Raw genomic sequence first — 13188 nt, 5'->3', positions numbered from 1 at the left:
TGCTTAGTAATTGTGCAAATTTGGGGTCACGAGAGTGAAATATACTTTAAAGCCACACTATCAAAATGTGCAAAACAGTCCAAAAAAAAGAAGGTTTAAATGGCTCATCATTTTGGTGTGGCAATCTTTGAACACTAACACACATGGGGAAAGTGCGCTAGTGTAAACACGACATACTGTAAGTGGTGTCCTGGCTGGTCCACCATGAAAGAAGGGGGATCTGGAGTGTCACTATGGCCTTTGAGAATATGCCGCTAACCCCAACCTCCCCGCCTAATGTAAGGAAGGCCCCGTTATTACGTACTGTTGCTTTAAAAGTCCCCCAGTCAGCAGCCTGCTGGAGATGGAGCAAAGTAATAGAGAGCCAGTAGGATGAGATAGACGATCACCAGAGCTGTTCCTGCACACAAATACACAGAATAGGTGAAAAGTTGCTATTTTTCATGCCTTTAAAAAAAAATAAAAATGTAAAATTGGATATAATGTACAACAGTATACTGGTATTTAGAGATGTCCGATAATATATGCGTTAAAATGTAATATCGGAAATTATCTGTATCGTTTTTTTTATTATCGGTATCGTTTTTTGTTGTTGTTTTTTTTAAAATTAAATCAACATAAAAAACAAGATACACTTACAATTAGTGCATCAACCCAAAAAACCTCCCTCCCCCATTTACACTCATTCACACAAAAGGGTTGTTTCTTTCTGTTATTAATATTCTGCTTCCTACATTATATATCAATATATATCAATACAGTCTGCAAGGGATACAGTCCGTAAGCACACTGCTGGTCCACTAATAGTACTAACCTTTAACAGTTAATTTTACTAATTTTCATTAATTACTAGTTTCTATGTAACTGTTTTTATATTGTTTTACTTTCTTTTTTATTCAAGAAAATGTTTTTAATTTATTTATCTTATTTTACAAATTTTCTTAAAAAGTACCTTATCTTCACCATACCTGGTTGTCCAAATTAGGCATAATAATGTGTTAATTCCACGACTGCATATATCGGTTGATATCGGTATCGGTTGATATCGGTATCGGTAATTAAAGAGTTGGACAATATCGGAATATCGGATATCGGCAAAAAGCCATTATCGGACATCCCTACTGGTATTGGTATAGTACTGCGATACTGAGTCAAATTCTGTACTATGCCACCTCTAAAAAGTACCGTGATTTACCATGAATTGATTAACGTGGACCCCGACTTAAACAAGTTGAAAACTTATTGGGGTGTTACCATTTAGTGGTCAATTGTACGGAATATGTACTGTACTGTGCAATCTACTAATAAAACTCTCAATCAATCAATCAATCAAACTGGTTTTACAGTTTACTGTGCAATCAAACATTGCTGGTTTTACGAGCAGAAGAGCAGTTTTACGAGCAGAGTTTTAGCCACTTCTAAATCACTAATCCTGGCCTCCATGGCGACAAATAAAGTAAGTTTCTTCCAAGTACCATTATCACTGGAGGACGAGGAATAGCTAAACATGCTTCACTACACACCGTAGGAGGATACAATAGCTCACCGGCGTCACAATGTAAACAAACGCCATTGTGGTGGATCTACACCTGACATCCACTGTAACGATACCAAGTACAGGAGCGTATCGAGTCAATACTTCGATATTTTTTAGTATCACATCTTTTTTTCCGTATTTTTTTCCAAGTTCATATTATGTTTATAAAGTCAGGAAATGTGTCCCTGGACACATGAGGACTTTGAATATGACCAATGTATGATCCTGTAACTACTTGGTATCGGATCGACACCTAAATGTGTGGTATCATCCAAAACTAATGTAAAGTATCAAACAAGATAAGAATAAGTGATTATTACATTTTAACAGAAGTGTAGATAGAACATGTTAAAAGAGAAAGTGAGCAGATATTAACAGTAAATGAACAAGTAGATTAATAATAAATTTTTACAGTTTGTCCCTCATAATGTGTACAAAATAATAGGTGTATAAATGACACAATATGTTACTGCATACTAATTAGGAGTCTTTGTTTGTTTACTTACTACTAAAAGACAAGTTGTCTAGTATGTTCACTATTTTATTGAAGGACTAAATTGCAATAATAAACATGTTTTGATTGTTTCTTGGTATCGGATCGATACCTAAATGTGTGGTATCATCCAAAACTAATGTAAAGTATCAAAGAAGAGAAAGAATAAGTGATTATTACATTTTAACAGAAGTGTAGATAGAACATGTTAAAACAGAAAGTAAGTAAATATAGTAGTAATCATTTTTTACAGTTTGTCCCTCATAATGTGTACAAAATAATAGGTGTATAAATGACACAATATGTTACTGCAGACTAATTAGGAGTCTTTGTTTGTTTACTTACTACTAAAAGACAAGTTGTCTAGTATGTTCACTATTTTATTGAAGGACTAAATTGCAATAATAAACATATTTTTATTGTTTCTTGGTATCGGATCGATACCTAAATGTGTGGTATCATCCCAAAACTAATGTAAAGTATCCAAACAAGAGAAGAATAAGTGATTATTACATTTTAACAGAAGTGTAGGTAGAACATGTTAAAAGGGAAAACAAGCAGATATTAACAGTAAATGAACAAGTAGATTAATAATCAATTTTTACAGTTTGTCCTTAATAATGTAGACACAATAATAGGTGTATAAATGACACAATATGTTACTGCAGACTAATTAGGAGTCTTTGTTTGTTTACTTACTACTAAAAGACAAGTTGTCTAGTATGTTCACTATTTTATTGAAGGACTAAATTGCAATAATAAACATATTTTGATTGTTTCTTGGTATCGGATCGACACCTAAATGTGTGGTATCATCCCAAACTAATGTAAAGTATCCAAACGAGAGAAGAATAAGTGATTATTACATTTGAACAGAAGTGTAGATAGAAAATGTTAAAACAGAAAGTAAGTAAATATAGTAATAATCATTTTTTACAGTTTGTCCCTCATAATGAAATAATAGGTGTATAAATGACACAATATGTTACTGCAGACTAATTAGGAGTCTTTGTTTGTTTACTTACTACTAAAAGACAAGTTGTCTAGTATGTTCACTATTTTATTGAAGGACTAAATTGCAATAATAAACATATTTTGATTGTTTCTTGGTATCGGATCGATACCTAAATGTGTGGTATCATCCAAAACTAATGTAAAGTATCCAAACAAGAGAAGATTAAGTGATTATTACATTTTAACAGAAGTGTAGATAGAACATGTTAAAAGGGAAAATAAGCAGATATTAACAGTAAATGAACAAGTAGATTAATAATCATTTTTTACAGTTTGTCCCTCATAATGTGTACAAAATAATAGGTGTATAAATGACACAATATGTTACTGCAGACTAATTAGGAGCCTTTGTTTGTTTACTTACTACTAAAAGACAAGTTGTCTAGTATGTTCACTATTTTATTTAAGGACTAAATTGCAATAATAAACATATTTTTATTGTTTCTTGGTATCGGATCGATACCTAAATGTGTGGTATCATCCCAAAACTAATGTAAAGTATCCAAACGAGAGAAGAATAAGTGATTATTACATTTTAACAGCAGTGTAGATAGAACATGTTAAAAGGGAAAATAAGCAGATATTAACAGTAAATGAACAAGTAGATTAATAATCATTTTTTACAGTTTGTCCCTCATAATGTGTACAAAATAATAGGTGTATAAATGACACAATATGTTACTGCAGACTAATTAGGAGTCTTTGTTTGTTTACTTACTACTAAAAGACAAGTTGTCTAGTATGTTCACTATTTTATTTAAGGACTAAATTGCAATAATAAACATGTTTTGATTGTTTCTTGGTATCGGATCGATACCTAAATGTGTGGTATCATCCAAAACTAATGTAAAGTACCAAACAAGAGAAGAATAAGTGATTATTACATTTGAACAGAAGTGTAGGTAGAACATGTTAAAAGGGAAAATAAGCAGATATTAACAGTAAATGAACAAGTAGATTAATAATCATTTTTTACAGTTTGTCCCTCATAATGTGTACAAAATAATAGGTGTATAAATGACACAATATGTTACTGCAGACTAATAAGGAGTCTTTGTTTGTTTACTTACTACTAAAAGACAAGTTGTCTAGTATGTTCACTATTTTATTTAAGGACTAAATTGCAATAATAAACATATTTTTATTGTTTCTTGGTATCGGATCGATACCTAAATGTGTGGTATCATCCCAAAACTAATGTAAAGTATCCAAACGAGAGAAGAATAAGTGATTATTACATTTTAACAGCAGTGTAGATAGAACATGTTAAAAGGGAAAATAAGCAGATATTAACAGTAAATGAACAAGTAGATTAATAATCATTTTTTACAGTTTGTCCCTCATAATGTGTACAAAATAATAGGTGTATAAATGACACAATATGTTACTGCAGACTAATTAGGAGCCTTTGTTTGTTTACTTACTACTAAAAGACAAGTTGTCTAGTATGTTCACTATTTTATTTAAGGACTAAATTGCAATAATAAACATATTTTGATTGTTTCTTGGTATCGGAACGATACCTAAATGTGTGGTATCATCCAAAACTAATGTAAAGTATCCAAACGAGAGAAGAATAAGTGATTATTACATTTTAACAGAAGTGTAGATAGAACATGTTAAAAGGGAAAACAAGCAGATATTAACAGTAAATGAACAAGTAGATTAATAATTAGAGATGTCTGATAATATCGGCCGATATATGCGTTAAAATGTAATATCGGAAATTATCGGTATCGTTTTTTTTATTATCTGTATCGATTTTTTTTTTTTTTTTTTAATTAAATCAACATAAACCCAAAAAACCTCCCTCCCCCATTTACACTCATTTACACTCATTCACACTAAAGGGTTGTTTATTTCTGTTATTAATATTCTGGTTCCTACATTATATATCAATATATATCAATACAGTCTGCAAGGGATACAGTCCATAAGCACACATGATTGTGCGTGCTGCTGGTCCACTAATAGTACTAACCTTTAACAGTTAATTTTACTCATTTTCATTCATTACTAGTTTCTATGTAACTGTTTTTATATTGTTGTACTTTCTTTTTTATTCAAGAAAATGTCTTTAATTTATTTATCTTATTTTATTTTATATATATTTTTTTTAAGTACCTTATCTTCACCATACCTGGTTGTCCAAATTAGGCATAATAATGTGTTAATTCCACGACTGTATATATCGGTTGATATCGGTATCGGTTGATATCGGTATCGGTAATTAAAGAGTTGGACAATATCGGATATCGGCAAAAAGCCATTATCGGACATCCCTATTAATAATCATTTTTTACAGTTTGTCCCTCATAATGTGTACAAAATAATAGGTGTATAAATGACACAATATGTTACTGCAGACTAATTAGGAGTCTTTGTTTGTTTACTTACTACTAAAAGACAAGTTGTCTAGTATGTTCACTATTTTATTTAAGGACTAAATTACAATAATAAACATGTTTAAGGTACCCTACGATTTTTTTGTTCAAATAGAGCCATTTTTTGTGGTCCCCTTTATTTAGAAAAGTATCGAAATACATTTTGGTACCGGTACCAAAACATTAACACTAATGTTTCTGCACTCAAATACGTAGTACATGTTTTTTCTCGCCGGCTCACCTTGGAAATAGTCTGACTTGCCATCCATGAAGATGTAGTTGACCAGAATCACGCTGAAGATACTGGTCCACAGATGGAGGTCAGAGAACAGGAGCACGAAGCCCACATCCTAAGCAGAGTAGGAGTGTGATGCACTATTATGTACCCCAAAGCAGCTTTTAAGCAAAGATCCAAAGGGCAAAAGAAGGAGGTCTCACATAGAAGGTATTAAACAAGACCAGGATGGGAATCTGGAGCATGCAGACCTGCACGGCGATGCAACTCCCCACCTCCAAGCTGAAGGGGGGGGGGGGAACAGAACCGGGTCAAAGTCACATTTGAAATACTTTTTTTTCTCCATGTGGGGCACCTGAGGCTGATGTTGTTATGAAGTGCAAACTGTATCCCGTTGACGATCTCAGGGATCTCGGGGACCATGGCGAGGAGCGTGACCCCGATGAAGTACTGGAGGGAAGGAAGACAAAAAAACAAACACAGAAAAGTTAAAGTACTCTATATTACCAAAAGTATTTGACCACCTGTCTTGACTCACATATGAACTTGAAGTGCCATCCCATTCCTAACCCATAGGGTTCAATATGACCTTCTGCAGCTATTACAGCTTCTACTCTTCTGGGAAGGCTGTCCACAAGGTTGCCGAGTGTGTTTGTTTATAGGAATTTTCCACCATTCTTCCAAAAGCGCATTGGTGAGGTCACACGAGAAGGCCTGGCTCTCAGTCTCCGTTCTAATTCATCCCCCAAGGTGGTCTATCGGAGTTCAGGTCAGGACTCTGTGCAGGCCAGTCAAGTTCATCCACACCACACTGTCATCCATGTCTTTATGGACCTCGTCGATGTTGGAAGAGGAAGGGGCTTTGGGAGCGGGGAATTGTCCAAAAATGTTTTGGTATCCTGGAGCATTCAAAGTTCCTTTCACTGGAACTAAAGAGGCCAAGCCCAGTTCCTGAACAACAACCCCACACCATAGTTCTGATCATTTGGATGGGAGGCCAAACACTTTTGGCAATATAGTAGAAGCATTTAAGTCCCATCTTAAAACTCATTTGTATACTCTAGCCTATAAATAGACCCCCTTTTTAGACCAGTTGATCTGCCGTTTCTTTTATTTTCCGCTCTGCCCCCCTCTCCCTTGTGCAAGGGGGGGGCACAGGTCTGGTGGCCATGGATGAAGTGCTGGCTGGCCAGAGTCGGGACCCGGGGTGGACCGCGAGCCTGTGCATCGGTTGGGGACATCTCCATGGCGACAAATGGGGATGGTCTCCTGCTGGTCCCACTATGGACTGGACTCTCACTATTATGTTAGATCCACTATGGACTGGACTCTCACTATTATGTTAGATCCACTATGGACTGGACTCTCACTATTATGTTAGATCCACTATGGACTGGACTCTCACTATTATGTTAGATCCACTATGGACTGGACTCTCACTATTATGTTAGATCCACAATGGACTGGACTCTCACACTATTATGTTAGATCCACTATGGACTGGACTCTCACTATTATGTTAGATCCACTATGGACTGGACTCTCACTATTATGTTAGATCCACAATGGACTGGACTCTCACACTATTATGTTAGATCCACTATGGACTGGACTCTCACACTATTATGTTAGATCCACTATGGACTGGACTCTCACACTATTATGTTAGATCCACTATGGACTGGACTCTCACACTATTATGTTAGATCCACTATGGACTGGACTCTCACTATTATGTTAGATCCACTATGGACTGGACTCTCACTATAATGTTAGATCCACAATGGACTGGACTCTCACACTATTATGTTAGATCCACTATGGACTGGACTCTCACACTATTATGTTAGATCCACTATGGACTGGACTCTCACACTATTATGTTAGATCCACTATGGACTGGACTCTCACACTATTATGTTAGATCCACTATGGACTGGACTCTCACTATTATGTTAGATCCAATATGGACTGGACTCTCACTATTATGTTAGATCCACTATGGACTGGACTCACAATATTATGTTAGATCCACTATGGACTGGACTCACAATATTATGTTAGATCCACTATGGACTGGACTCTCACTATTATGTTAGATCCACTATGGACTGGACTCTCACTATTATGTTAGATCCACTATGGACTGGACTCTCACTATATTATGTTAGATCCACTATGGACTGGACTCTCACTATTATGTTAGATCCACTATGGACTGGACTCTCACTATTATGTTAGATCCACTATGGACTGGACTCTCACTATTATGTTAGATCCACTATGGACTGGACTCTCACTATTATGTTAGATCCACTATGGACTGGACTCTCACTGTTATGTTAGATCCACTATGGACTGGACTCTCACACTATTATGTTAGATCCACTATGGACTGGACTCTCACACTATTATGTTAGATCCACTATGGACTGGACTCTCACACTATTATGTTAGATCCACTATGGACTGGACTCTCACACTATTATGTTAGATCCACTATGGACTGGACTCACACTATTATGTTAGATCCACTATGGACTGGACTCTCACTATTATGTTAGATCCACTATGGACTGGACTCACAATATTATGTTAGATCCACTATGGACTGGACTCTCACTATTATGTTAGATCCACTATGGACTGGACTCACAATATTATGTTAGATCCACTATGGACTGGACTCTCACTATTATGTTAGATCCACTATGGACTGGACTCACACTATTATGTTAGATCCACTATGGACTGGACTCTCACTATTATGTTAGATCCACTATGGACTGGACTCACAATATTATGTTAGATCCACTATGGACTGGACTCTCACTATTATGTTAGATCCACTATGGACTGGACTCTCACTATTATGTTAGATCCACTATGGACTGGACTCTCACTATTATGTTAGATCCACTATGGACTGGACTCTCACACTATTATGTTAGATCCACTATGGACTGGACTCTCACTATTATGTTAGATCCACTATGGACTGGACTCTCACTATATTATGTTGGTGATTTAACCCCCAATTCCAAGCCTTGATGCTGAGTGTCAAGCAGGGAGGTAACTGGTCCCATTTTCATAGTCTTTGGTATGACTCGGCCGGGGTTTGAACTCAGGGCGGACACTCTAACCACAAGACCGCTGAGCAGGGAGCCGAGGGGGCGAGCCCACCCACCTGGGAGACGTTGGGCTGGTTGAGAATGGGCTGGATGTGCTCGGTGGCCAGGTCAGTGCAGGCGGACGTGAGCGCGGTGGCCATGATGAGGATGAGCAGGGACCTCCAGCGGGACCAGTGGACCACCGCGCCGTCATGGCCGCTACCTGCACAGAGGCACGCTCAACTAGTGCACGAGCAGAAAAAAACAACCAAAATCCAACCTTGTCCCGGTACATGGATGTCATAAATGTGGGAGTGTGTCTTCAGGGTGAAGATGAGGCCGATGATGTAGGCCACGGGCAGGAGGACCGACACGGAGTAGACCAGAGGCCTGGAGAGGAGTAGAGATCAAGTGATGGCATCTTTCTCTTATGAAATACATGAGTACATTTTGAATTGTGCTTTATTAACAAAGCACACAATATGTCATTAGAGGTGCTGTTTGCAACTTCCTCACAGTTACATTTTCCAATGCAAAAAAAACCACCACCGGCTAGTAATTGTGGAGGGGGGGCGTGGTCAGCGCGCCTCCTGCGGGGAAGGGCGTGTGTATGGACCGGCTTCGAAGCAGCTGACAGGTGAGTGGATTGCCCGGCTGAGGGGGGTTATCTAATCACCCGTCTCCTTTCTCAGCAGGGGGCCGAGGCCATGAGGGGGCAGTAACGAGAGCGCAGACACGAGCGAGCAGGAGGCCGCGAGCGAGACAGCCCCGAGTTTAAAAAGAAGCAAAATAAAAGACTCTGTTGCACCCTGGACTGCGGGTCCCGCCGTGTCTATCCATACTTGCCAACCCTCCCGTTTTTAGCGGGAGAATCCCGGTATTCAGCGCCTCTCCCGACAAACTCCCGGTATTCAGCCGGAGCTGGAGGCCACGCCCCCTCCAGCTCAATGCGGACCTGAGACTGAGTGGGGACAGCCTGTTCTCACGTCCGCTTTCCCACAATATAAACAGCTTGCCTGCCCAATGACGTCATAACATCTAGGGCTTTTAGAGAGTAGAGTGCACAACTGCGCACGCGACAAGGAGACGAAGCAGAAGAGACGAAGCTGTCGACGAGCAAGATGAAGAAATACGCTTGCAAGTTCCAAAACGAATGGAAACAAGAATTTCAGTTCATCCAGGACAGTTCGAAGGGGAAGGTGTATGTTGCCTGTAAATATGTAGAACAGACTTCTCCATTGAACACGGTGGCCGAAATGATATACTCATCATGAACGGAGAAGTTAAACAGGACAATACTGCCATCTAATGGATAGCCACCGGAACACTGAAATTCAAGTATTTCTTTTATGTAAATAAAATAAATAAATAAATATATATATATATATATATATGAAATATATATGAAATACTCGAGTTGGTGAATTCTAGCTGTAAATAACCACGCCCCCACCCCCGACCAAGCCGCCCCCCCACCCCCTACCTCCCGATATTGGAGGTCTCAAGGTTGACAAGTATGGTGTCTATCAGACCACAGAGAGCCCACACATAGAGACGTTATATATACATATACATTTTGGTACCGGTACCAAAATGTATTTCGATACTTTTCAGCACTTTTACAGATAAAGGGGACCACAAAAATGTCATTATTGGCTTTAATTTAACAAAAAATCTTAGGGTACATGAAACATATGTTTATTATTGTAATTTAGTCCTTAAATAAAATAGTGAACATACTAGACAACTTGTCTTTTACTAGTAAGTAAACAAACAAAGACTCCTAATTAGTCTGCTGACGTATGCAGTAACATATTATGTCATTTATCTACCTATTATTTTGTCTACATTATTAAGGACAAGCGGTAGAAAATGGATTATTAATCTACTTGTTTATTTACTGTTAATATCTACTTACTTTCTGTTTTAACATGTTCTATCTACACTTCTGTTAAAATGTAATAATCACTTATTCTTCTCTTGTTTGATACTTTGCATTAGTTTTGGATGATACCACATATTTGGGTATCGATCCGATACCAAGTAGTTACAGGATCATACAATGGTCATAATTTAAGTCCTCATGTGTGCAGGGACGTATTTCCTGAGTTTATAAACATAATATTAGAGATGTCCGATAATATCGGCCTGCCGATATTATCGGCCGATATATGCGTTAAAATGTAATATCGGAAATGATCGGTATCGGTTTTTTATTATCGGTATCGTTTTTGTTTTGTTTTTTAAATTAATTCAACATAAAAAACACAAGATACACTTACAATTAGTGCACCAACCCAAAAAAAACCTCCCTCCCCCATTTACACTCATTCACACAAAAGGGTTGTTTCTTTCTGTTATTAATATTCTGCTTCCTACATTATATATCAATATATATCAATACAGTCTGCAAGGGATACAGTCCGTAAGCACACATGATTGTGCGTGCTGCTGCTCCACTAATAGTACTAACCTTTAACACTTAATTTTACTAATTTTCATTCATTACTAGTTTCTATGTATCTGTTTTTATATTGTTGTACTTTCTTTTTTATTCAAGAAATGTTTTTTAATTTATTTATCTTATTTTACAATTTTAAAAAAAAAAGTACCTTATCTTCACCATACCTGGTTGTCCAAATTAGGCATAATAATGTGTTAATTCCATGACTGCATATATCGGTTGATATCGGTATCGGTTGATATCGGTATCGGTAATTAAAGTGTTGGACAATATCGGTATATCGGATATCGGCAAAAAGCCATTATCGGACATCCCTACATAATATAAATTTTTTTTAAACGAAAGAAGATTTTGTGATGCTAAAAAACATCGATGTAATCATAGAAGAATCGACTAGATACGCTCTTGTACTTGGTATCATTACAGTGGATGTCAGGTGTAGATCCACCCATGGCATTTGTTTACATCGTGACGCCGGTGAGCTATTGCATCCTCTTACGGTGGCATGTTTAGCTATTCCTCGTCCTCCAGTGATAAAGATACTTGTAAAAACGTACTTTGTCGCCATGGAGGCCAGGATTAGTGATTTAGAAGTAGCTAAAACTAGCTAGCTAGACATGTCTTAAAGCACCTCTTCCTGAGGGCGTTTCAGTGTTATAACTTCACCTTTATCTTTACTTTTTAAGCCAAAATGCGTCCGTTCTCCTTTTTCTGTCTACACACTGTGTCTGCTTGTAAGTACTCCGCGTGCGCGCGCTGCCAAACATGCTCCTCTGCTCGTAAAACCAGCATTGACACGACTTGACGGCGGAGGGGGGCCAGAGGGCTCTCAAAATGTTGAAAATCACATTTAGAAAGGCGTAAACACCTTTTGTAATGCTTTAGCCATGAAAATGGTCATTTATAATTGAGATGTCAAGGAGCTATATAAATAAAGACCATTTACCATAATTGATTATTCCTACCTCGCGGAAATTAGTTTACCGCGGTCACGTCCGGAACAGGGACGTCCGGCAACGTTAAAAACAGTTTTTCAAGAAGAAGTACAAATGTCTTACTCCACATGGTTGTGGAACAGCGTGCCATTGCTCTGTTGAAAGAGACAGAGTGTAATGAGGGTGTTTCCGTCACATGGGTCCTGCAGACGTGGCTCACCACATCGTAGTGACAGTTGTGGCAAACCAGCGGGCCGCTGCTGTTGCTCCCGGACGTGCACGCCTCACACACCAGGTTGCCGTACGCCTTGGAGAACAGCGTGGGGGCGAACACGCCTGCGGTGGACAGAGCAAGTACGTGAGGTTTGTGGCGTTGGGAGCGGATCTGGCGCCCCCTGGTGGACAAAGGTGAGTCCACTGAATGTTGCGCACCTCCTACAGAGATGAAGAGCAGGGCGGAGCTCACGCCTGTGCAGCGACTGTTAAACCGCTGCTCTCGATGCCTCAGTCCTCCGATGATCATGCAGATGCCCTGGAAAGGGGAGGTTGGTCAATAATAATAATAATAGATTTTATTTGTAAAAAGCACTTTACATGGAGTAAACAACCTCAAAGTGCTACAGTGTATTTAAAAAAATTAAAATATAATAAAAAATAAATAAAAATAAAAACTAGAACAGGCAAATAGCTAGAACTAGTATGCATATATATATATTTTTAAAAAAGGGTTTTTAAGCCTTTTTTTAAAAGCATCCACAGTCTGTGGTGCCCTCAGGTGGTCAGGGAGAGCGTTCCACAGACTGGCAGCGACGGAGCATTGTTCGTAGCTTTGTCCTCTGAGGTTAGCCTGTCTGAGGCGGAGTCAAAGTCTCCTTTGAAGTTGGCGCCACACAATTAAAGGTGCCATATGTAATAATTTCATGTCAAGTCATGAGTGTTGTCCCGATACCAATATTTTAGTACCGGTACCGGTACCAAAATGTATTTCGATGCTTTTCTAAATAAGGGGGACCACC

General features: G+C 38.2%; 1 protein-coding gene across 5 annotated transcripts in view; it reads right to left on the bottom strand.

Annotated features, from left to right (window-relative positions):
- Nucleotides 1–13188, bottom strand: part of LOC133647038 (uncharacterized) — a 113609-nt gene that overhangs the window by 41730 nt on the left and 58691 nt on the right. For all 5 annotated transcript variants that reach the window (XR_009825417.1, XM_062043090.1, XM_062043091.1 and 2 more), the window contains 9 exons: nucleotides 12605–12704; nucleotides 12393–12508; nucleotides 12296–12327; nucleotides 9054–9163; nucleotides 8851–8996; nucleotides 6019–6113; nucleotides 5867–5945; nucleotides 5670–5778; nucleotides 1–400 (listed from right to left, as the gene is read on the bottom strand). The exon at nucleotides 1–400 is cut by the window's left edge. Coding sequence is in view for 4 of the 5 variants with exons in the window: in XM_062043090.1 (XP_061899074.1) it covers nucleotides 327–400; nucleotides 5670–5778; nucleotides 5867–5945; nucleotides 6019–6113; nucleotides 8851–8996; nucleotides 9054–9163; nucleotides 12296–12327; nucleotides 12393–12508; nucleotides 12605–12704 (861 nt within the window). In the remaining variant the exon portion in view is untranslated. The remainder of the gene's footprint in view (nucleotides 401–5669; nucleotides 5779–5866; nucleotides 5946–6018; nucleotides 6114–8850; nucleotides 8997–9053; nucleotides 9164–12295; nucleotides 12328–12392; nucleotides 12509–12604; nucleotides 12705–13188) is intronic.

This window comes from Entelurus aequoreus, linkage group LG03 (assembly GCF_033978785.1).
Source record: "Entelurus aequoreus isolate RoL-2023_Sb linkage group LG03, RoL_Eaeq_v1.1, whole genome shotgun sequence".
Taxonomy (NCBI): Eukaryota; Metazoa; Chordata; class Actinopteri; order Syngnathiformes; family Syngnathidae; genus Entelurus; species Entelurus aequoreus.
Note: the sequence above shows the minus strand (reverse complement) of the source record. Positions and strands in the feature narration are given on the sequence as shown.